The 25,201-nt window shown below is 48.6% G+C and overlaps 3 protein-coding genes across 7 annotated transcripts in view; 2 read left to right on the top strand and 1 right to left on the bottom strand.

The window, feature by feature from the left end:
* VWA1 (von Willebrand factor A domain containing 1) overlaps nucleotides 1–10,672 on the top strand; it is a 50,660-nt gene extending 39,988 nt beyond the window's left edge. For both annotated transcript variants that reach the window (XM_028740867.2, XM_077931349.1), the window contains exons 3-6: nucleotides 817–1,095; nucleotides 6,697–6,969; nucleotides 7,800–8,069; nucleotides 9,556–10,672. In XM_028740867.2, coding sequence (XP_028596700.2) covers nucleotides 817–1,095; nucleotides 6,697–6,969; nucleotides 7,800–8,069; nucleotides 9,556–9,596 — 863 coding nt within the window. In that variant the 3' untranslated portion in view covers nucleotides 9,597–10,672. The remainder of the gene's footprint in view (nucleotides 1–816; nucleotides 1,096–6,696; nucleotides 6,970–7,799; nucleotides 8,070–9,555) is intronic.
* LOC114602531 (uncharacterized) lies at nucleotides 8,825–20,976 on the bottom strand. 4 transcript variants are annotated; one of them, XM_028740870.2, is made up of 6 exons: nucleotides 20,843–20,976; nucleotides 19,734–19,864; nucleotides 16,965–17,856; nucleotides 15,218–15,391; nucleotides 13,482–13,678; nucleotides 8,825–9,050 (listed from the first exon to the last, which is right to left on the bottom strand). In XM_028740870.2, exons 1-5 carry the CDS (start codon nucleotides 20,887–20,889, stop codon nucleotides 13,510–13,512), a joined length of 1,413 nt encoding a protein of 470 aa, XP_028596703.2. In that variant the 5' UTR covers nucleotides 20,890–20,976; the 3' UTR covers nucleotides 8,825–9,050; nucleotides 13,482–13,509. The 4 variants fall into 4 exon arrangements, with proteins under 4 accessions (XP_028596703.2, XP_028596702.2, XP_028596704.2 ...); XM_028740869.2 differs by having other exon boundaries at nucleotides 20,817–20,950; XM_028740871.2 differs by lacking the exon at nucleotides 19,734–19,864 and having other exon boundaries at nucleotides 20,817–20,976.
* A 1,315-nt stretch (nucleotides 20,977–22,291) lies between these two features.
* ATAD3A (ATPase family AAA domain containing 3A) overlaps nucleotides 22,292–25,201 on the top strand; it is a 50,658-nt gene continuing 47,748 nt past the window's right edge. The window contains exons 1-2 of the mRNA XM_028740873.2: nucleotides 22,292–22,576; nucleotides 24,907–24,983. Coding sequence (XP_028596706.2) covers nucleotides 22,369–22,576; nucleotides 24,907–24,983 — 285 coding nt within the window. The 5' untranslated portion in view covers nucleotides 22,292–22,368. The remainder of the gene's footprint in view (nucleotides 22,577–24,906; nucleotides 24,984–25,201) is intronic.

The raw sequence follows: 25,201 nt of genomic DNA, 5'->3' as shown, positions 1-25,201 counted from the left end.
ATGTTTAAATGTTTCTTTGAACGTCCTTCAATTTTTCCACCACACTTTCCATCCTCTCCTGCCACACGCTTTGAGAACCACTGGTTTAATGGCACAGTTAATTGGTTGAACAATGGTGGCTGAGAAGAGCAAATTGGTTTTCTTTTGCCTAGTTGTCTAATCATATTATTTCAATACTCTCTTGTTGATTTTCATTTGTCACATTTTACCGCTTGTTTTGAGGCTGTTTTCTTTCCTTGTTTGCCATAAATTTCCCTTGCTTTCGCAGCCGATTCTTACATGCAATGTTTCTTTTCGTACAAAAGAAGATGCTGTACTTAATTGTGCTTCACGAAATGTAGAAACCATCTGATATTTTTGGATGTTTGCTGTTTATTTAAGATACCTTAGCCTATGTTGCAAACTGCTCAGAGTTTTGTTTAAACAGAAGCAGTGTGTAAATCGTCTAGATAGGAAAATACAGTGGTACCTCTGGTTAAGTACTTAATTCATTCCGGAGGTCCGTTCTTAACCTGAAACTGTTCTTAACCTGAAGCACCACTTTAGCTAATGGGGCCTCCTGCTGCCGCTGCACCGCCGCTGCACGATTTCTGTTCTCATCCTGAAGCAAAGTTCTTAACCCAAGGTACTATTTCTGGATTAGCTGAGTCTGTAACCTGAAGCGTATGTAACCTGAAGCATATGAAACCCGAGGTACCACCGTAAATCATTTCATGGACCTGTCTAACCCAGAGAAACCGGAATGGATATATTCACCCTTCCCTACCTAAGAAAAAAACATTGATCAATGAATCACTGTGCCTTTCTCCACTCCAGGTGTCATCCAAGCCAAGCGTCTACGTGCGACCGATATCTCAACAAGCAGCTTCCGCCTCATTTGGCCCAAATTTTTGACACGGGAGACGGGTTATTATGTCCTGGAGTACGCCCCGACCGGAGACCCCAGGCGGAAACTGACCAAGCAGCTGACAGGTGACCACACCAGCTTCCTGGTCAGCAACCTGTTGCCCCAAACCACATACGAGGTCGCCCTCATTCCCGAGTCCAACGAGAGATACATGCCACCCCAAACCACCAGGGTCACCACCTTGGAAGGTAAGACAAAGAAGGTCTGGAGGGGGGTGGGCACAATGGAAAGCCATCCTAACTGAGTCGGCGGCCAACTGAGAGGCAGAAGTTCTCTGGCCATTTTGACTGCTTTGCTCCTTGTTCTCCTGTCTGTCTTCGTTGTGGTCGTGCAGTGTGGCATAATGGTTAGAGCAGTGGTTCCCAACCCTTTTTTGGCCATGCCCCACCTAAGCATCTCGAAAATCCTGATGCACCCGTCCCCCCGATATATAATTCTTCTTATTCAAAAAGTGAACTCCTATTCACGTGGTAAAGGTAAAGGGACTCCTGCCCATTAGGTCCAGTCATGGTCGACTCTGGGGTTGTGGCGCTCATCTCGCTTTATTGGCTGAGGGAGCCAGCGTACAGCTTCCGGGTCATGTGGCCAGCATGACTAAGCCGCTTCTGGAGAACCAGAGCAGCGCACGGAAACACCGTTTACCTTCCCGCCGGAGCGGTACCTATTTATCTACTTGCACTTTGATGTGCTTTCGAACTGCTAGGTTGGCAGGAGCTGGGACCGAGCAATGGGAGTTCACCCCGCCGCGGGGATTTGAACCGCCGACCTTCTGATCGGCAAGCCCTATGCTCAGTGGTTTAACCCACAGCACCACCCGTGTCCTTTTATTGCAGCATCATGTTGCAAGCACAAATACACCGAGCAACGGGAGCTCACCCTGTCACAGGGATTCAAACCGTAGACCTTCTGATTGGCAAGTCCTAGGCTCTGTGGTTTAACCCACAACACCAAGTGGAGGGAGCCTAAAAGGCCATTAACTGTAAATAACTCATTCTTGAATTGCCTCCCTTAAAAATCTAATTGCCCGCTTACGGGGCGTGTGCCCCATATTGGTAACCATGAGTAAGAGTGTCCGGCTAGGGCCTGGGAGACTAGGGTTCTAATCCCAACTCGGCCACAAAGCTTGCTGGTCACTGCCTCTCGGCCTAGCCTACCATACCTGTTGTACAGTAGGATGGTTTCCACACATAGAGAGACCCCTTTCTATCCTCCATCCAGGCAGCCAGGCATTACCTCCTATCCCTGAACTATGAAAGCTGGTCTTTCGAAGAACAACTGCTTAAGAACTGGTGCCCATGTTTGATTCCCTTCCCTTTTCCCTTCCTTGTCGGTGGTTGTTGTTGTTCAGGTAGTAAGTCTGCAGGAAGGGTATCTGCCTCGTTTTAATTGCATGTCAGCTAGGGCTGCCATATTTCAAGAAGTAAAAAATCCAGACACAGTTGCTCAGCTTTTCTGAGCGACCGTCCAAAGTCATTCAGCTATTTTAGGGTGACCAGCAGCAGCGGACAGCAGGGTGGCGAGTGGGCTTATGAAATCGCCATCTGGGAGACGACCAGGAAGCAATCACTGCACAGCGCTTCCTCCTGGGAACAGATGGAATCCCAGACATTTGTTATTAAATTAAAAATTCTTCCTGGGCATCAATTTTGCTCCCACCCAGTGGCGTAGGGTGGGTTGTCAGCACCCGGGGCAAGGCAAGTAATTTGCGCCCCCTAACCCGTGGATTTGCGCCCCCTAACCCTAACCCCCAGATGTTGGGCCTGGTGCGGCCGGCCCCCCCTGCACCCCCCACGCTACACCACTGCTCCCACCCCAGACATTACTGGAATTTTCCCGTTTATATGGCCACCCTAAGTAAGCCAATCTGGGAGCCTTTGGGGCTGAAGAGCAGGGCTCAAATGCTCTGAATAAATGTTGTTGTTGTTTAGTCATTTAGTCTTGTCTGACTCTTTTGTGACCCCATGGACCAGAGCACGCCAGGCACTCCTGTCTTTCACTGCCTCTCACAGTTTGGTCATGCTGGTAGCTTCAAGAACACAGTCCAACCATCTCGTCCTCTGTCGTCCCCTTCTCCTTGTGTCCTCCATCTTTCCCAGCATCAGTGTCTTCTCCAGGGAGTCTTCTCTTCTCATGAGGTGGCCAAAGTACTGGAGCCTCAGCTTCATGATCTGTCCTTCCAGTGAGCACTCAGGGCTGATTTCCTTCCGAATGGATAGGTTTGATCTTCTTGCAGTCCATGGGACTCTCAAGAGTCTCCTCCAGCACCATAATTCAAAAGCATCCATTCTTCGGCGACCAGCCTTCTTTATGGTCCAGCTCTCACTTCCATACATCACTACTGGGGAAACCATAGCTTTAACTCTGAATAAATAGTAATGAATAAAATAAATTGGTTCAAGGATACATTCTAGCCAAGTAAAAATTCTCAAGTAGGGACAAAAGAGGATCAGTGAGGGTGTGCAGACTGGGGAGATTTTCAAGGGCTACTCAGAGAAGTCTGGTAGGACACATTTGGCCTCCAGGCATGAGCTTTCCTCCTGCCCCAAAACTAGATGGTCACATTATCTGATGGGACATAAGGCCCTTCCAATGTTCCTATGGGATTAAAAAAAATATAGCTTCAATTCATCCTTCCCAAGGTTTGCTGACCCACGCAATAGATGTGGAAGCGATTGGTCATGTTTTCCTTTCATTCCCTGCAATGACAGCTCCAGGATTTTAAGGGCCGAGAAATAATTACCTCTTCTTCTACCAAGCAAGTTTTCACGTCAGGCACCTAATTCTTGCCATTGGTGAAACTCCTCTCAGTAGGGGGGAAAAAATCCAGGAAGCAGATGGTGAGATGAGGTTTGGCATGGCTCAGTCTCTGCATTGTGTTGGGAACTGCTCTTAAGGGGGTTATTATGGGATGCTAGTGCCATTCCACTTTGGAGCAGCTCTTACACTTTGTTCGCTTATGTCACAGCTGGGATAGATAAAAGGAAGGACTTCTTCATGAAGCCAAGAGCCTAAGTATGGAATGTGCTCCCATGAGAGGCAGTGAAGGCCAATAACTTTTGGATGGCATTAAAAGAGGGATAGAGAAATTCACGGAGGAGGAGGAGGCTGTTGGGGGCAGCCAGCCACAGTGGCTATGATCTGCCTCAACTTTCTTTTATGCCTAGTTTGGGAAATAAGTTAATAATAATAATAATTTTATTAATCATACCCCGCCTATCTGGCTGGTTTTTCCCCAGCCACTCTGGGGCAGCTTCCAACATGTATAGAAACATAATTAAACATCAAACATTGAAAACTTCCCGATACAGGACTGCCTTCAGGTGTCTTCTGAAAATTATGTAGTTCTTAATCTCCTTGACATCTGATGGGAGGACGTTCCACAGGGAGGGCGCCACTACCAAGAAGGCAACTGCTGAAAAGTTGTCACTGGAACCCCAACATCAGGAGTCCTTGCTGCGGGTTCATATTCTACGCTGTCATAGATTCCCTGAATTCTTCGCTCCTAGAAGCTGTCAGCATGCAGCAGTGGCCACACCCCAGGAAATGGCTTTGACTGGCCAGCTAAACCAGATGAGGGCACCCTATGGGTCTCAAACCCAAGGCTTGGTGAGTTAGAGATCTCACCTGTCTGAGAAGACAGGCTGTGGGGGATTGAGCAGACAAGACCAATATTGGGTCAAGAAGGCCTTTTCTGCACATGCTGTAGAGCAGTGGTTCTCAACGTGTGGGTCCCCCAGATGTTGTTGGACTACAACTCCCATCATCCCTGAGCTCTGGCCTTGCTAGCTAGGGGTGATGGGAGTTGTAGTTCAAGAACATCTGGGGACCCACAGGTTGAGAAAGGCTGCTGTAGAGGGAAGTGAGGGGCAGATGGGGCTCATCAACCTGGGAAGGGAGCCTATCTAAGAGAAGGAAGACTCAGGTTCTAAACCTCCACTGCCTTTTGGGATATCTTTGGGAGAAGAAAAGGCTAAAGAGTAAACCTTACACAAATCCAGAGTGGAGTCCCTAAGATGGTTGGATGGTGCTAATAATAATAATAATAATAATAATAATATTTATTACTTATACCTTGCCCATCTGCCCGGGCCTCCCCAACCACTCTGGGTGGCTCATTCCGCCCAGAGTGTATACCTCATTCCAGCCAAGCAGGTGCCAAACATATTACTCTGCTTTCCTTTGGTCTACATCACTGAGGCTGAGGGCTTGTTGTCTCAGCCTCTTACACTGCCCAGGCTTGCGCCTTGTGGGGGTCACTTCGGCGCTGCTAATGCAGGTTTGACTTCACCCCCAGAGGCGCACTCCATTGTCTCTCGAGTCAAGACAGAGAACAATAGGCAGGGAGTGGCCGAGGTTTGATCCCTCCTTCTGTTGTTGTTTTTGCTGTTCGGAATAAAATCTTATTCAATTGATACTACAGATACGGCCATGTTTGCCCTGCTCCCATCTTAACTGACGAAGTGTGTCAGAAGTTGCCTTGCACCAGATCTGTCCGCGCCTGTCAGGCATGGAGAGTTCTCCCCTCCCTTCGGTAACTTCACAGATCAGAACTAACGAGCAGTTGATAGGTTTAAAAAGGTAAAGGGACCCCTGGCCATTAGGTCCAGTCGTGACCGACTCTGGGGTTGCGGCACTCTTCTCGCTTTATTGGCCGAGGGAGCCGGCGTACAGCTTCCGGGGCATGTGGCCAGCATGACTAAGCCGCTTCTGGAGAACCAGAGCAGCGAATGGAAACACCGTTTACCTTCCCGCCAGAGCGGTACCTATTTATCTACTTGCACTTTGATGTGCTTTCGAACTGCTAGGTTGGCAGGAGCAGGGACCGAGCAACGGGAGCTCACCCCGTCGCGGGGATTCGAACTGCCGACCTTCTGATTGGCAAGTCCTAGGCTCTGTGGTTTAACCCACAGCGCCACCCACGTTCTTTTATTGCAACATCATGTTGCGAGCACAAATACACAGCTCTCCACAAAGAGGGCAGTTGGCAGGTCTAATCCTCCTTCCGACTTCCGCAGCATTTTGGGCACCAACGGGAAGTTCCTCCCTCCCTCTGACTTCTTTGCTCTATGATACGTTCGGATCACCGAGTCCGTGGTGAGTTTGGGGGGGGGGTGTCCCCCATGCTCTCAAGAGACGTCTCAACTAGCTGCCCCCTCCCTTCTGGTTCTGTTGTCATTATCTCATAACTGGGTAACTCCTCTCTTCTTCTTTTTGTTAGAACGTTTATTAATTTTCCAATAAAAGACATCCAATTAACATATCAAACCATAATCCAATAAAAATAAAAAACTAAATTAAAAAAGTTCAAATTATCTTCTGAATTGTAATTTTTAATTTTACAACTTCCCACAGTCTGAACCTTGAGCATGTCCAAATCTCAGTCCTGCCTCTCATTGATATTTCCATATCTCGATTTTATCTCTCCAAACTTCTTTGTCTCTGGCTCTGCGATCCTCAGTCATGTCAGAAATCAGATAACCTTTCGTCCGCCGAGTGCAGATTTGTTTGTGTAATGTACCTTTACAACTGTTTTTTTACCTGAATTATTGGCACGGCTGGGGTCCGGTCTTGTGGGAATAAGCCATTTCCCGCCACCGGAAATAGGAAGTCTGGGTAACTCCTCTCTAAGTTGTTCAGCTTCTGTCTCTCTCTCTGCTTCTGAACACGCATAGACAAGGGGGGGGGGTGACTCTTCCCCCTCGAGAAGCTGGTCTTCATTCCCCAGTCCTCATCTTCAGACCATTCCCTGACAGTGCCCTCTTTTCAATCTGTCTGCCTTCTCTCCACAGAGCCCATCAGCCCAGCAAGAGTCCTCATCTCAGATTCCAGGCCCCACAGCATCCGGGTCAGCTGGGCCCCCACCCCGGACAGCGTGTCCGCCTACCAGGTCCTATACGGGCCCCTGCCTGGGAACGCAGTCAAGCTGGTGGAGGTCGATGGGAGCCTCAACTCCACCCTCTTGGATGACCTGACTGCCAACACCACCTACTTGGTGACTGTGTCTGCCATTTATAAATCGGGCAAGGAGAAAGCATTGTCGGCAAAGGCATGCACGGCAGAAGGTGAGGAGGTATCCATGCCCTGCACAGGGACAAAATTTGGAGACAAGGGAGGAAGGGTAGTGCTGACGAATTAAACTGGTGGCACAGGTGCATTTTCTACATGCTCGGAGGCCCCAAACCAAAGAGAATGTGTCTCAAGATGCTGAAGAAATGTGGATTTTCCCCTTTCCAAAATAGCCCAACGTGTCCTGTGTAACATGTGGCCGCTGAGGCCATATAACACTGGTCCTGAAAGACCTACATTGGTTCCCAGTACGTTTCCAAGCACAATTCAAAGTGCTGGTGCTGACCTTTAAAGCCCAAAATGGCCTCGGCCCAGTATACCTGAAGGAGCATCTCCACCTCCATCGTTCTGCCCGGACACTGAGGTCCAGCTCTGAGGGCCTTCTGGCGGTTCCCTTGCTGCGAGAAGCCAAGTTACAGGGAACCAGGCAGAGGGCCTTCTCGGTAGTGGCACCCGCCCTGTGGAACGCCCTCCCACCAGATGTCAAAGAGAAAAACAACTACCAGACTTTTAGTAGACATCTGAAGGCAGGCCTGTTTAGGGAAGCTTTTAATGTTTAATAGATTATTGTGTTTTTAATATTCTGTTGGGGGCCACCCAGTGACTGGGGAAACCCAGCCAGACGGGTGGGATATAAATAAATTAATAATAATTAATTATTGGTGGTGGTATTGACAGATCTGCTTGTCCCACAGCAAAATGGGTGTGGTTTATGAGAAGGGGTGGAGCTTTGGGGACCAGGCTGCCAATAGCATATAGTTATTTCTGTTGACATTTACTGATGGAAATCCACTGTCTTTATGCCCTCTTTCTTCCCGCTGGGCAGAGAACTCCAGGATAAAGCATCTGCGCTTCGAAGACTTGAGCCCCACCACCGTGAAGGCCTCGTGGGAGCCTGCCGACGGCAGCGTTCTGGGCTACCGGGTGAGGTGCCGGCGGCAGGCCGGCTCTTCAACCCTCCTCAGCGTCTCACCGCAGATCCACAGCGTGCTGCTGTCGGACCTGGCGGAGGGTAGCACTAACAAAGTGTGTGTCAAGCCCGTCTACAGGAACCAGCAAGGGAAAGGCGTGTGCCGGATGGTCCACAAGCAGCCAGGTAAGCTGTGGGGAGACTGTGAAGCCCTCCAACATGGATGGCCTTAGAAGGGGATAATATGGGTCCATGGAGGAGAAGGCTGGCAGCATCTACTAGTTGTGGATGCCATTGTTGGAGGCAGTTATGCCTCTGATCACCCATGACTGAGGAGTCACGATTTATTCATTCATCCCGTAAAATTCACACACCCCAATTTGCTTGGAACTTTGTGATATCAGTATATTAGGTTTGATTTTGGTATGGAAATCTGCTCCTATGTGCTTAGCTCTAGAGATCCCCATTTACTTAATTTTATTTGGCATCTGTTACTATACTTGGTTATGGGATGCGGGTGGTGCTGTGGTCTAAACCACAGAGCCTAGGGCTTGCCGATCAGAAGCTTGGCAGTTCGAATCCCTGTGACAGGGTGAGCTCCCGTTGCTCGGTCCCTGCTCCTGCCAACCTAGCAGTTCGAAAGCACAGCAAGTGCAAGTAGATAAATAGGTACTGCTCCGGCAGGAAGGTAAACGGCGTTTCCGTGCGGTGCTCTGGTTTGCCAGAAGCGTCTTAGTCATGCTGGCCACAGGACCCAGAAGCTATCTGAGGACAAATGCCGGCTACCTCGACCAATAAAGCGAGATGAGCGCCGCAACCCCAGAGTCGTCCGCGACTGGACCTAATGGTCAGGGGTCCCTTTACCTTTACTATACTTTGTTACACACATACATAGATATAGATGTACGTACATGTTTCACAAAGAGAACAAAACAATAAAATTATCAGTAAAATAATAATAATAATAGTTTTATTATTTATACCCCACCCATCTGGCTAGGTTTCCCCAGCCACTCTGGGAGGCTTCCAGCATATATAATAAAATGTAATAACATGTCAAGCATTAAAAACTTCCTGGTACAGGGCTGTCTTAGGATGTCTTCTAAAAGTTCTGTAGTTCTTGATCTCTGTGACATCGACAGGGAGGGCGCCCCTGCCAAGCAGACCCTAAAAACCATAAAGCAAAAGATATAATCAGCAATGAACTAAAAACAGATTAAAGAGTACATCCGTATTCTACATAGCCTGCATAGGCTGGTCTAAGCAAAAACGTTCTGGGCAGGCACTGAAAAGAGGACAATGGATGTGCCAGCTTGGCGTCAATAAGCAGGGAGTTCCAGAGTGCGGGTGCTGCCACACTCAAAGATTGCTTTCTTACAAGAAAAGGTATTTCGTGGCACTCGTGACAGTGACATTTCCGCCTGTCAGCATGGCAAATGTCGGGGACCATGGGAGTTGTAGCTTAACATCTGGAGGGCTACGGGTTGCCTACCCCTGTAGGCCAGAAGAGCCAAACAACTACCTTTCTTTTTTCATTTTAAAAAAAGCTTTGGGCCTAATCGCCTGCCTATCTCTTTTGCTCACCCCAGGTGAAAGGCCGAATAGCTGTTTTGCATGTTCACTGACTGCCAGAACTGACCTCCTGTTCTTTCTTCCTCTGTTTCATTTCCAGCTTCGGCAGTTGGAAGCTACAGGCACAGACAGAGAGCGTGAGAGTTAAGAGACTCGAGGAACACCTCTGCAGAGCAGAGGGAAAGACTGGACAAGGAGGAAGGCCAGAGGAACCCGTACGAGGTGGTCACCCTCCCAAGCCTGCTCAAGCCCCCCCTGAAGCACTCTGGCTCCCTCCCCCCGGCAGCCATCTTGCCTACAAGATCCCAAGCTCCAGTTTGGTGTTCAGAAAAAGGGCTCCACCTGGAAGATGTGATTCAGCTGCGGGGATGAGCCAAGAAAAAAAGACTGAGACTCAGAATTCCTCTTTCCTTACTGTATTCTATTTATTTGTGTTTTAGTATGTGCTGTAGCTGGGAAGAATGTCACAGGAAACCCATCCCCTACCCTTTAAGCCAACACTTGCTATATGATGTGTTCCTTAACCGATACAGCTGCAATTCAGTCGTAGGCACGCAGTGTAGAGGTGTGAGGAAGATAAAAATGGATTCCATGAGGACCTAGTTAATGCCAGTGTTAATTAAGGATGGGAGAAGGCATCGCTTTCCATTCCGCCCTGTATTCATTGCAAGCAGCACTGTTTCCCTTCTGCTGCGGTTGGCCTTCCTCCAAACTCTACATTATTCATCTTGCTGTCTGCTGTGCCGAAATTCCGCAACTTCCCTATTTCACGTAATTAATCATTACATAGGTTACGTTGCCGTTACTTTATCCTGCTCTGTTCATTTCAGTGCAATGGAAACACAATGCAAATGGGGGAAATGTAATCAATTTCTTACAATTTGTGGACTGAAAGCAGCAGCAACAGCGAATGCCTGATAGTATTCGCGGGGTCGATTTCCGTTCTGGCCACGGGATGGATAAGAAGATGTCAGGCCTCCACGGCAGATGTAAACCCTCATAGCATGTATTCCATAAGGGGTCTTGGAGAGGACGACCTGGATTTTCCCTGCATCAAAAATGTCCCCTTCCTTATTCTTTCTTGTAAGCCGGAAAGCGTTTCACTCTTTTGCACAACTCTTCCATGTGTTGTTTTGCTAATGTGGTAGAGATTGCCTCTCTGTCTCCTTATAATGCATCCCTTTGGAAGTCAGTGAATTAAACAAGAGAACAAATGACCTGTTTGATTTGGAAGGCATTTACAATTGGGACCTAAGCTTAGTGCCTGCTGGTCTGCCCCGCCCCCCGCCCCCACTCTAGCTTTCAAATCCAGTGTTTGACTCTTAGGGAAAAGATATTTTGGAATAGCATGGTCCATGAAAAATGATTAGTCCAGGGATCTTGGATGGTGGCAGACAGGGGCAAGGAGAGAGAACAGGGTCAGCCCAGATTACAGAAGAATCTCAGATGAATAAATTGCTGCACTCTAGCGCCACCACTCCAGGTGGCCACAGGGTGGTATTGCAGGTACCGAATTATTACGATTATGATTTGGGTACAGTGGTACCTCTGGTTGCAGACAGGATCCATTCTGGAGGCCCGTTCGCAACATGAAAACCCCGCAACATGAAACGCTGTATCTGTGCAGGTGCGTGGCGTGATTTGGTGCTTGTGCGCATGCGCAAAGCGCAATTTAGCACTACTGCGCATGCGCAAAAAGCAAAACCCGGAAGTAACCCTTTCCAGTACTTCCGGGTCACCGCGAGACACAACCTGCAAAAATGTAAGATGAGATATGACTGTATTTATTACCCATCCTTTGTCTAAGGTCCCGGGGCAGGTTACAGCATTAAAACGCAATATTAAAAACCACTTTAAACAACTTACAATCACAGAAATAAGGTGGGTCCTAAAAATATACACCTCAGGTGACAAAAGCCAGGGTAAACACGTTCAGCTTCAGCATTTGCCAGGAGATGTATAATGAATGTTCTTTGGGGAGGGAGTTCCACAGGTTAGGAGCTGCCACTGAGAAAGCCCTTTCCCAGACCACGGACACCCCTGAGCCTCTGAGGGCAGAACTGCCAAGAGGGCCCCCTCTGCCCATCTCAGCACCTGAGGGTCTGCAGAAGTTGTTCTTTTAGATATTTAACAGGGATCAGGTGATACGAAGGACCAGTAGTTCCAATAGTCCTATAAAGCTTCTGCTTTCAGCCTTGTTCTTCAGTGTGCTCAGACAGAGGCTGGACAGCTGGGCTATCCTATCTGCTCAGTCATTTATCTAATGATTTGCCCATTCCCCTGTTCTGTGGTGTTATTACTTGACTAGTAAGGGATTGTGGGTACCTGTTTCTCTCCTGACCATCCTCCTCCACCGGCTTCTCAGTGGAATGGGTATAAAATATAAGACAACTGGTCAGACTATTTCAGGTCATTATTTTGTTTGCACTTTCTCGGGCTGGAAGGTTCGTCATCCAACTCGCTTTTCCAATGGTTCAGGATGAGATCAATGCGTGTGAAATGGAGGACTGGCTTCTCAACTCAACAAATGTGAGGTGGAGAGGGAACAACCACAATTATTCAATCAGAAATCTCAACTTTGGATGAAACTCGGCTGACCTGTTAGCCCTGAAAATAATTGACTTGCACAGTGCTGCTACAAAGACACCTTGGGGTAATCTTAAAAGGCACATTAAAGGCTGGCTTGCTCATTTGTTTATTTATCTGGAGAAACTGTACCCCGCTCTTCAGTCGAAAAGGCTCCCAGAGCAATTACATACAATCAAAACAAGGCAGTCCTTACCTGCAGGCTTACAAGCTTAATAAACACACACCGCAACATAGAAGGGGAAAGGGACAAGAAGGGAGGAGGAAAATGAAAATGGAAAGCTCTGGCAACCATTTCTGAACAGTTCTCATAGAATTGTAGATTTGGAAGGGACCCTGGGGATCATCTATCCCAGGGGTCAGCAAACTTTTTCAGCAGGGGGCCGGTCCACTGTCCCTCAGACCTTGTGGGGGGCCGGACTATATTTTTTTGGGGGGGATGAACGAATTCCTATGCCCCACAAATAACCCAGAGATGCATTTTAAATAAAAGGACACATTCTACTCATGTAAAAACAAGCTGACTCCCGGACCGTCCGCGGGCTGGATTTAGAAGGCGATTGGGCCGGATCCGGCCCCCAGGCCTTAGTTTGCCTACCCATGATCTAGCCCAATCCCCAGAAATGCAGCTGTCCCTTGTGGGGATCAAACCTGTGACCTTGGTGTTCTCAGCACCATGCTCCAACCAACTGAGCTACCCAGCAGTAGTCAAGTTGTTCCCATATTGACCAGTCTGTACAGTTCAGGGGCAGGAGGTGCCTGGTGTAGAAGGAGCTCCATCAAAGCTGATGAAATGAGCCTTCTGCTTCCTATCTCTCCCACGGAGGCAGCCTGATGGAGTGGCTGCCCCCAAGTGACAGGGGAGGGGAGGCCCAATGGGTCTGGCCCGTCGATGCAGAGTCGATGCAGAGTGTAACTCTCCTGGTATCACCCTCATAACCAAGGCTATGTAAACACTAACCGCTTTGCTGCACAAAAGTGTAGCTTTGCACAATCCAAAATCATTTGTGCTTGACCTTAACCTGCTGCTTTTAATCAAAAATTGGTCATCCCACCAAGGTGGGTGTGGTTGCTGATGTCAGGTCAAGGCATTAGCTGGTTCCCCCAAAGATTAATTTTGTTTGCCTATCCCAACTGGTGGGCCTCTAAATATTTTGGACACCCACCAGCCAGCATGGCCAATGGTCAGGGATGATGGGAATTATAGTCCAAAATTGCACCATTCAACACCATCCCCTCCAGGAGCTGCAGGCTGCAACGCCCATCCTCCCTAACCGTGGACTATGTTGTCTGGGGCTGATGGGAGTTGTAGTCCTCAACTTCTGGAAGACACCACATTGGTCCAAGGCACCTGGAGGGCACCAGTTTGGGGAAGGTTGACTTGCCCACTCTCCGTTGGACCTCCACCAGCAACAAGGAAGAGAGAATCAAGATCCTTACCCAACAATGCAGGTTTATGAAGAGATCTTTATCCATGGGACTCCAGGTAGGTGGAGCAGGGCTGCTGCCGGAACTCTTTGGAGGCTGTTGCCAGCTCGTGCCTGTAGTCATAGACAGACTGTACATCCTGGCTGTTTCTCAACAGTTCGTTATTCTTGCGGGCTTCATAGTGGAACTGAGAGTTCCGCATCTCGTACCTTGAGACAGGGGCGGGGGGGGGGGAGAGAATTGAGTCACTTAGTCTGATCACAAATTGGGGGTTCCTGAGGTTAATTCAGGCAAGGTCTCAGTCTGGCTGATGGTCAGGGAGGCAACCATGCAGGTGAGAGGCATGGAAAGGAAGCCCAGATCATTATACCCGTCAGGTGTCAAAGTAAGCCACAGAAGTCCAAGCCACAACAGTTGGAACAATAAACCCACAGAACTGAAGCTCCAGGAAAGGGCTGGTGCTTTGATGTAAAGGTAAAGGTAAAGGGACCCCTGACCATTAGGTCCAGTCATGGCCAACTCAGGGGTTGTGGTGCTCATCTTGCTTTATTGGCCGAGGGAGCCGGCGTACAGCTTCCGGGTCATGTGGTCAGCATGACTAAGCAGCTTCTGGCAAACCAGAGCAGCGCACGGAAATGCCGTTTACCTTCCCGCTGGAGTGGTACCTATTTATTTACTTGCACTTTGACGTGCTTTCGAACTGCTAGGTTGGCAGGAGCAGGGACCGAGCAACAGGAGCTCACCCCATCATGGGGATTTGAACCACCAACCTTCTGATCAGCAAGTCCTAGGCTCTGTGGCTTAACCCACAGCGCCACCCACATCCCTTGCTTTGATGTTGGGAGGACCGGAAATGGGAAAGGCCCCTCATTTGCATAGCCCTGCCTGTGAAGCAAGTGGGAGGAGCAACCCATTGTTCACCTCGGAAAGAGAAAAATGGAAGGGATCGCAGAGGCTCTGGCTCTGGGTTCTTAAAAAATAAATAAATTAATGCTTATATTCACACTCCAGCATCTAATCTCTCTAATTCAGACAAGAGAAAGAACAGGGGCAATTAGCTATGAAAGCAAATAAGGATAGCATAAACTGGACATGGGAAATGGTGGCTCATGGCTCCAAAATCTCCCCCAGATTTCTCTGCCTGCCTCTTGGGTGGCCTTACAATTCATCAAAGGCAAAGCTTGACTTAGATGCTGCTACTCTTTATGTGACTTATGCCAGTCACAGAATTCTAAGAGACCAAAGAATCAGTGCAGTTTTGAAAACAGTGGTTAAAATCAGTAAATCAATGGAGTTTTGAAAAGTTCAGTCCGCCGTCTTAATTCAAAATGGCACCCAATTGTATCCAGGCATAGATGAAAATCTGCTTCTTGGCCTCAGGAACCATCACGCACAATTTCGGTTACAATATCTTAAGTGGTGTCCAAATGCATACTGTAGTGACCAAAACAAATACATTGCAATCTTTATGGTAGCTATAACAATGAACCTCAGTCCGTACCCAAGAAATAAGTTGTTCTGAAATGAGGAACCAGTTAGAACCTTTATAGCTCCAAGTAGCTTTCCAGTGACCTCTGCAAAACGGGAAGCCGCAATAAAACTGTCCTCCACAGCGATTGCAGCAGAGAGCAAGTCAATAGCTCCCTCTGCTGCCCAGTGATCTACCTGCCAGATTTCCTACTTTTAGACTCCCCACACCTTACCACTCCCCCGCAGCCCCACCCCAAAGCTTGACAACCACCACTTACCATTTAGGCTTGGGACCTCGGGTCCGTTCCAATTCCTGCTGCCTCTTCTGCTCCAACAACCACGCCTCTTCCATACGCAGACCCTCAAGCCGGAGGCGAGCCAGCTCTTGCTGGTACGGAGACATCTCAACCAGGGCTCTACCAACATCACCTTCAGCAATAGTCCGCAGGAACCTGTGGAGCCAGTGAGGCCTTGTTACGGTTTCTGCAAGGCCTCCTAGCAGCCTTGAAAGCATTTGGCACAGATTTGCCAGGCGAGTGACTCTTTTCAAGCCTGCTTTCAAAGCCATCACCTAAAAGCAGTGAGGCAGGGATATTTTGCAGGGTGAATTGTTTGTTTCTTGTGGACGATAAATGACTACTGAAAGCTAGTGGTTTTTCTTGGGGTTGCCAGACCCTCCAAGTGTCCCTATTTTCCAGGGACATCCCTGATTTAGAGAAGCCGTCTCGGTTTCCTGGAATGTCCCACTTTTCCTTAGGATGTCCCCATTTTCATTGGAGAAATGTTGGGAGGATATAGGCTGCTGGGGGTAAGTCAAATGTTTTCAGGCCTGACAACCTATTTGCTATGCTGTCTGCAAGGTTGAAGATAGGGGAGTATTTCACAAATCAAGGAATTCCCCAGGGGACTTTCCTTTCCTGAACATCATGGCACTCTAGGCATCTCTCTCTTTGGCCCTTGGGACTATCACTGGCCTTGCTTCACACCCCAGGTGTTTTGCCTGGCTGGAATGTGTCTGTGAACTCTGATAATGCCTCTTGTTTATATGGATAAAGAATGTAGGCATGGCCAAACTTGACCCTCCAGATGTTTTTGGGGCTACAACTCCCTTCATCCCTGGCTAACAGGACCAGTGGTCAGGGATGATGGGAATTGTAGTTCCAAAAAAATATCTGGAGGGCCGAGTTTGGCCATGCCTGGAAGTGTGTGTGTGTGTGTGTGTGTGTGTGTGTATTTAGAAATCAGCCTGCAGCATTGCTCCACCCACGTTTGCCTCTGGCCCCACCTAGAACTGCCATGTGGCCCCCAGAAACTTGCCCAGAAGGGAATGCAGCCCTTGAACTGAAAAAGGTTCCCCAGCCCTCGTTATACAGCTAGATCACGGGTGTAAAACACAAGGCCCGCGGGCCGAATCCGGCCCGCCAGACCTCGTCATAAGGCCTGTGTAGCCACCGCCGGCCGCCAGCCTTCACCTTTTATTCTCGCTTTTTTTTTTTTTTACACAAGAAAGCCGCCTCTTCAGCGCATGCGCGGCAGCCTACAAGCAGAGAACGTCTGCCCTCTAGTGGCGCCGGCCGTTCTACACAGGAAACCTCCACTTTACATGCATTCAGGAAACCTCCACTTGTTACAACCGGCCCTTTGAGGGTGACCAAACTGCTGATGCGGCCCCCGATGAATTTGAGTTTGACACCCCTGAGCTAGATAATTCACCCTCTGAACCTCTCAGGGAGCGGGGACATAGAGATAGGCTTCAGATGACAAGCGCAGAATCCGGGTCAGATTGCATGCAATACCTTAAGGTATTGAGGTCCTAAGGCAAGTTGACTGCAGATGCTGACTGCTGCTACTATCAGCCAGGATGGGCAACAGTAAGGGATGATGGGAATTGTAGTCCAGCAATACCTGGATGGTGATTCCTCATCCTTCCTTTAGGGCATCATAATCTAGACTATCACAAGAGCAGAATGGAGAATTGTTGAGGGGTGAAGCCGACTGGGCCTCGTGGCAAAGGTTTCCACTTACCGTTCATTGAGCTCCTGGGCTGTGGGCGAGGAAATGGCAGCAGACGGCAAGCTGTAAGGAGTCCAAGGATTGCTCGAAGCTCCCCTCTCGATTGCCTTGCTGGGAATCCAGGATCTGGAGGCTAATGTCCCTGGCCTGTATATCCTCGACCGTGAACGCCTACTTGACCCGCTGTTGCTACCATTTTCCCTGGACTTGCCGAGCTGAGGTGGGGGCTGCGCACAGGCATTCGCCTTGGCCGAGTTGGGTCTCCAGGCGGGCTTTGGAGACTGAGATCGAGATCGGAGCCAGCGAGTGCGTTTGTTGGCAGGCGAGAGCGAACGCTCACGGTTGGTCCCAGAGGAACCGAGACTGAGCGAACGGCCTCTGTCGAGGGAGGAAGAGGTCCTTTTCAGCAAGGGTGCTCTGACTGGGGTCTTCGGAGGCAACAAAGACTTGACGCCGATCACATGAGGGGCTCCGAGTTTCAGAGGGAAAGCAAAATCCACCGAGGGGTGCAAAGAGTTTTGACTTGCAATCTCGCTCCCCAGCAGCCCTGCCAGCCGGTTCACTGGGGACGTGGTAAAGGTTGGAAGGCCCAGGCTCGTCAGGGCTGAATACTCTCCTAAGGATTTGAGCAAGTGTTTTGGCTTCAGGAACCACTCCGTCTCCACCGGGGTCTTGGCTGGGCCTCCAACGCCTGATTCCATATAGCTTCCAGCAGGAGCCGCTGGCCACCTGGAACTGAAAGGACCTGAGTCAGCTGCAGGGTGCAGGTCAACGGTGCGTTCGTGATTTGGGTGTGAGCGAAGACTGGAAGCCAAGCTATCCACTTGGAGCTGAAGCTTCCGCAAGCTTTCTTCCAAGTTGTCAATGCTGGGGATCTCCCCCCTGCGGCGAGATGAGTAACTGCCTAGGTGGAAGGAAAAGCCATTTATTTAGAAGAAGCAACAACCAAGAAGCGGTCAGCAGAGCAAACCTGACACTGCCCCAAAACACCTGGTTTGCACAACACCCTAAGCCATGGTTTATAAAACACAGTTTAGTTAGCCACAGTTAAAAATTATTGTCCAAACCCAATGGCTTAACTATGGTTTACTAACTGTGGTTAACTGGCATTCATTAACTAAGGTTTGTAGTTAATTTACCCATTTTTATTCAACAGTGTGAGGGGGGAAATCATTTTGGTTCACAGTTTTGCTTGTAACGGAATATGTGTGAGACTACATGTTAATTTCACAGATGTTTTGTTGCATCATTACATCAGAGGTGAGGTTACAAATTGGTTTAAAGAGGTACGGCAGATTGCACTATTACAAAAATTGACAAATAATTCAAGACTTGCATGAGGACAAATTTTAAAAAATCACTGCAATCTGGGTTAACTTTATAGATTTTATGACTGTAGTATAGATTTTTTATAGATTTTATGACTGTAGCATGGAAATCTTCTGGCATCAGCTCTTCGTATTGTGTGGTTGACATAACATTCCTAACTTCTGCTTCTTTGGTGAACTAGGCTCACCTATGGAAAAAAATAAATAAATAAGGGACGCGGGTGGCGCTGTGGGTAAAACCTCAGCGCCTAGGACCTGCCGATCGCATGGTCGGCGGTTCGAATCCCCGCGGTGGGGTGCGCTCCCGTCGTTCGGCCCCAGCGCCTGCCAACCTAGCAGTTCGAAAGCACCCCCTGGTGCAAGTAGATAAATAGGGACCGCTTACCAGCGGCGTTCCGTGTGCTGCGCTGGCTTGCCAGATGCAGCTTGTCACGCTGGCCACGTGACCCGGAAGTGTCTGCGGACAGCGCTGACTCCCGGCCTATAGAGTGAGATGAGCGCACAACCCTAGAGTCTGTCAAGACTGGCCCGTATGGGCAGGGGTACCTTTACCTTTACCTATGGAAAAATAACATCTCTTATACCTCTAGGTGGTGCTATAGCCATGTAAATATTCTGAATTAAGGTTTCATTATTTTGTTACTTCAATCCATCTCAAAGAATTTTTTTATTTTAAGATTTTGCACTATGGTTTTGTTTTGTTTCATTTTCTATGTGTATTGTGATTTAGTATATTATTAGTTTGATTAGTTTCTCATATATATATTTTTATTTTTTTTGTAAGCTACGCTGACGTAACAACAAATATGGTGTATGTTACTACTAGGGAATTCCTAAATAAGTTTTTCCCAGCTCCTATTTTTGATATATGATGTATTGTTACAAATTTAATAGAAATATTTAAAAATAAAGAATATATTAAAAAGTGAGTGTGAACTCTAACATAGCCCCAAACAAAATAATCAATGCACAAGAGAGATCAGCAGGCTTGAGGGAACCCCAGTATTTGTGGAAGGGGGGGGGCTTTAGGAGGGAAAACCCTGAGGGACGATGACCCAAAAACAGTTAAAGGAAGACTGTGAATTTTCACTGGCAAAGAACTGAGTTCATCTAACTCACTATTGTCTATAGACTAGCAGCAGCTTTCCAGGGCTCTCTGTCCCAGACCTACCAGCAGATGCCACTGGGAACTGAACCTGGGACTTTCTGTATCCAAGGCAAATGCTCTTCCAATGAGCTATGGCCTTCTCTCCTATCAGGCTAGAAGAATAAATCCCACCCCCTTGACTTTTACAAAGCAGGCTGGCAGGAGATGGACCCCCACCTCAGTTTGTCCTCAGCACAGCTCTGTGAGATAGGTTAGGTTAAGAGATGATGACTAGCTCAAGCTCATCCAATGCCCTTCATGGCTGAGTGGGGGATTTCAACCTGGGTCCTAGTCCAGTCTTCTTACCATTTTCTCCTTCAACCGGTGATGATCTTCCCTGCTTATCAGGAACCTGGTATCTCCCTAGGCTTGAGAAGCTAAAGTTCTGTGTAGCGTTGGTTCTTTGGCTGTTGCTAAGGCACACTTTTGGTACCTCCCTTTAAAAGAAAAAACAAACACTGTTCACCAACAATGTTTGCCAACATTTCCTGTCATTCTCTTGTCACCGTAAAGAAACTACTATTTGTATTAGTGCTTCACATACTTGCCCCGTCTCCATGGGGTACAACTGAAAAAGCCAGCCCATGAGTCCCCAGCCGATGGACTACTAAAAGGGTTTACCCACAGATTTTTAACACAGTGGCAGGAGGATATGGTATTTCATTTACCTTGGACCTAGTTCATTTAGAGCTTTAAATTACAACATAAGCACCTTAAATCTGGCCCTGGATATCTGTATTTAGACCATCCCAATTTAAATTCTGAGTAGACATACACAGGACTGCATCACAAGCCTTGGTGTACTCTAGGTTGTAGCCAGTGTTAGTCCTACTGAGATTAGACCCAGTGAAATTAATGGAAATGGCTCATTTTGTCCTATTAATTTCAATGTGTCTACCCTGTGTAGGACTTAGTTGGCGACAACTGGGATTTACTTCTAAGTAGATGACATACACGGGATTCCACTCTCAAATCGGAACTGAAAGAATGGAGCTGAGAGATCAATTCCCAGAAATTCCCCTTAGATTTAAAGCCTCAAATTGGGATAATATATCCCTCCTTCCTAAACCAAGTCCCAGCTTTAAAAAAAAGGGGGGGGGTCTTTTCTTATAATTTCGAGATCTGTAAGGGCATGTGTTTGAGTTTGCTTTCCCCTCTACCTTCCTATTCCTATTTTCCTCATGTGTCATGACTTTTTTAAGACTGCGGGTCAAAAACAGACCCAGGAGCTGATTTGTAATACATCCTGAGAGCCATTTTTGGGGCAAATGCAGTAAATATACATAAGAAAACAAAACATACCCGCCTCCATTTCTCCTATTAATTCATTTAAAACATACAATAAATAAAAGATAGCCTTCCCAGAATCGCCCGTCCCTCTCCCAGCACCTGAGGGTGACTCCACTGCCCCGCACCCGCAAAGCTCCAGCCTCCGCCATGCGCGCCCTTCTCTGCAAAGCATCACTTGGCATCCTCCTTAGCGACAGCCTCAACATTCCCGTTGCTAAGGAGAAGGACCGCCTCCTTCTTTGCTACAGGTTGAATTCCCCTCCCTGCCCCCTCTCTCTCAGGTCCCGCCCTTCTTTTCAGATCACCCAATCGCATCACTGCTCTCCGTGGGAAGAATGGGTTCACTGTGCTGAGAGCCAATAAAAGATGAGAAGAGTCAAAGGCACGTGATTTAGGAGTCCCGCCTTCTGCTTCTGCTTCAGCCCAATAAGCATTCCTGAAGAGGAGGACCCACAGAGATAGGAAAAGTATAGAGCAGGCATCCCCAAACACAGCCTTTCAGATATTTTTGGGACTACAATTCCCATCATCCCTGACCACTGGTCCTGTTAGCTAGGGATGATGGGAGTTGTAGGCCAAAAAAACATCTAGAGGGCCGAGTTTGGGGATGCCTGGTATAGAGTGACAAGTTGAATAAATTGGTATGTTGTTGTTGTTTAGTCGTTTAGTCGTGTCCGACTCTTCGTGACCCCATGGACAGAGCACACCAGGCACTCCTGTGTTCCACTGCCTCCCGCAGTTTGGTCAAAGTCATGCTGGTAGCTTCAAGAACACTGTCCAACCATCTTGTCCTCTGTCGTCCCCTTCTCCTTGTGCCCTCCATCTTTCCCAACATCAGCGTCTTTTCCAGGGAGTCTTCTCTTCTCATGAGGTGGCCAAAGTATTGGAGCCTCAGCTTCAGGATCTGTCCTTCCAGGGAGCATTCAGGGCTGATCTCCTTAAGAATGGAGAGGTTTGATCTTCTTGCAGTCCATGGGACTCTCAAGAGTCTCCTCCAGCACCATAATTCAAAAGCATCAATTATTCAGCGATCAGCCTTCGTTATGGTCTAGCTCTCACTTCCATACATCACTACCTGGGGGGGGGGGATTGCTATAGATATATCTATATATCTATAGCATATAGTGGCAGTGGAAGACAGGAGTGCCTGGCGGGCTCTGGACCATGGGGACACGAAGAGTCGAACACAACTAAACGACTAAACAACAACAACAACAACAACAAATATCTATATTGCTATAGTTATATCTATATTTCTCTCTCACACACACACACACACACACACTCAGAAAAACCTGGTGGGGCACACATTCTCCATCCCTCCCCTAACAGTTGCTAGATTCCAAGTCCCACCAGCATGGCCAATAGCAAAGGATCCATGGGAGTTGTAGTCCAGCAAATACTCCCAGGACTTCCGGTTCTGCATCCTTGGCTCTAAAACGAAACTGTGCGTATGAAGCCCGTCTGTCCCCCAACTCTATGGTTCCTCGCATTCTTTTTTTTTTGTGCGCGTGTGTTTCCCACCAATGGCAACGCGCCGGAAACCGGAAGGGGCGGCGACGGCGCCTGCGCAATGTGAGCGGCGCTGGGTCCGCGTGTGCGCCGCTGCTTGCTGCCTGCCGGCTGGGCTGCAGAGAGGAGAGCGGCGCTCATGTCGTGGCTCTTCGGGCTGAACCGCGGCGGCGGCGGAGATGCGGGCCTGGGAGCTCCCCCCGGGGCCCCGCCGCTGCCGCCTTCGCCGGCGGGGGCCTCTGGGGAAGGGCCGGGCGAAGGGGGCCGCCCCAAGGACAAATGGAGCAACTTCGACCCCACCGGCCTGGAGCGCGCGGCCAAGGCTGCCAGGGAGCTGGACGCCTCCCGTGAGTCGGAGGAGGGAGGGGAGGAAAGACAGGGCCGCGGGCAGGCCCAGGCCCTACTCAGGAGTAGACCCGCTGAAGTTAATGGAGGCACGGCTAACTGGGGGCCATTGATTTCAGTGGGTCTGCTAGGAATAGGACTAAGTTGGATGCACACCCACAAAAACCTTTTACGTAATACGTGGGGCATGAATGCATGAGCGCATGGTGGGCAGGTGCTGGGAGTGTATGGGTTCCAGATGGCGAGGGAGCTGACTGTAGTGTAGAAGGAAGGTCATGGGTAATTATTATTATTGTTGTTTATTTATCTGGCTGAGTTCCCCCAGCCATTCTGGGCAGCTCCCAATCAAGTGTTAAAAACAGTACAGCATTAAATATTAAAAACTTCTCTAAACAGGGCTGCCTTCAGATGTCTTTTAAAGATAGGATAGCTGCTTATTTCCTTCACATCTGAAAGGTGGGTGTTCCACAGGGTGGGCACCACTACCAAGAAGGCCCTCTGTCTGGTTCCCTGTAACCTCACTTCTCGCAGTGAGGGAACTGTCAGAAGGCCCTCGGCGCTGGATCTCAGTGTCCAGGCTGAACGATGGGGGTGGAGACGCTCCTTCAGGTATACATGACCGGGGCCATTTAGGGCTTTAAAGGTCAGCACCTTTGTAAGGGGTGGTGATAGGGCTGGTTGGATCTACAGGGCTGGAGCGCTTCTTTGAAAAGCAGGGTGTGAGGGCAATAAGAGTTGTGTGTGTGTAAAGGGTTAACTGGATCTAAGAGATGCCCACCCCCCAAAAATCCCTTCTTTAAAACGCTAGGGAGGCAAGAGCCACATGTGCGCTGCATCTGCAAGGTCCTCTCTCGTGTGCCCCAGCAGCTCTGTTTTTACAGGACAGAAATGGGAAATTCATAAACCAGGCTCCAGAAAGTGCTGCAAAATGCCAGGAATGTGAGTCTGAGGGCACATTTCTGAAGCGGCATTTGTGCCCTCATGTTTCAAACTCTGGAGAGCCAGTGTTGCAGTTTCCCCAACAGTGGTTGCATCAGTGCTCAGCTGAGGGAGGGTTGCCCTTTGACCTTGCAACTGTCATGTGACTCCAGCAGGCTCTGTAAATGTTCAGCAAATGTTCAGCAGCTCTAAGAGCTCTTTGTTACAGCAGAGGTTGGCCAGAGGGGCTGCGTTGCCCCAGAATTATTGCTATTATTATTTTATTTATTTACTTTCTATACCACCCTTCATCATAGGATCACAGGGCAGTTCACAATATAAAAACACAAAAGCATGTAGCATAGTAACACAAAAACCCCAAAGGTTGTATAGAAGAGAATGAGGCCCTCAGGTCAAAAATTTTCTGAAACTCCTGATTTATAGGTTTGGTCCATACTTAGTTATGCTTAGAGTAGGCCTATTGGAGTCAGTGGGGCCTGGGAGAAACCTGCTCCGTCTTAACCTCAATTACCTTTGAGAATTACAGTGGTACCTCTGGTTACGTACTTAATTCATTCCGGAGGTCCGTTCTTAACCTGAAACTGTTCTTAACCTGAAACACCACTTTAGCTAATGGGGCCTCCCGCTGCTGCCGTGACGCCAGAGCATGATTTCTGTTCTCATCCTGAAGCAAAGTTCTTAACCCGAGGTACTATTTCTGGGTTAGCGGAGTCTGTAACCTGAAGTGTATGTAACCTGAAACGTATGTAACCCGAGGTACCACTGTACTTATTTCTTGTTATTTGTGCTGCCTGAAAACTGTGCCTCAGTGTCTGAACTGCAGATGAGAGACAGTGTTCCAACTCCACTCACCTACCTTGAAGGGCCAGCGCAAGCTTCACAGAGGAGCTTTCATTCCTAAGAGAAGACTGTGAATTAGGCTCGAATTAGGCTGTATCTGCACCTTACATTTAAAGCAGCATCATGCCACTTTAAACCGTTGTGACTTCCCCAAAAGAATCCTAGGAGTTGTCGTTCATTAACGGTGCTGACAATCGTTAGGAGACCCCCTATTCCCCCTCATAGAGCTACAATTCCCAACGTTCCCAGTGAAGAGGGATTGATTATTAAACCACTATGGGAACTGTAGCTGCTTGGGGGGCGGGGTCTCCTAACAACTCCCATCTCCTGTGGGGAACCATGCCTGCTTGACGCAGCGTTGATGCTCCTTTTAAATGTATAAAGCAGATGGCTTGTTGGAATTGAAGTGTTGGGGGCGGGGGGTCTGATCAGAACCCTTGCTGTGCTCACACTAGGCAGTGGTCACCCAGCTCTTGTACAGAGGGATGTCAGATGGCGGTGGGTCAATTTCTTTACAGCTTAAACGGACTAACTGGGACACACTCTTTTCTAGGACATGCGAAAGAGGCCCTCCACATGGCCCAGTTGCAGGAACAGACCCTCCAGTTAGAACAGCAGTCCAAGCTGAAGGTAAGCCCAGTTCTAGAACCCAAGTTGCACTGTGTGATCGCCTTTACCTTTTGTTGTTGTTTCTTTGTGGCGTCGTATCTCCGTGCTAGAGGCCATGCTCCCAGATTCTGGGTCTGGCATCTTCAGTACCAAAGATCACAGCAAGGCTATGAAAGACCTTTGCTTTAGCGGACAAGCCATGGCTTAGTTGCAGGGCGTCTGTTGATGTGCAGAAGATC

The sequence above is a fragment of the Podarcis muralis genome, chromosome 7, assembly GCF_964188315.1.
Source record: "Podarcis muralis chromosome 7, rPodMur119.hap1.1, whole genome shotgun sequence".
In the NCBI taxonomy this organism is placed as follows: domain Eukaryota; kingdom Metazoa; phylum Chordata; class Lepidosauria; order Squamata; family Lacertidae; genus Podarcis; species Podarcis muralis.
This window is presented reverse-complemented; position numbering and strand designations above follow the sequence as displayed.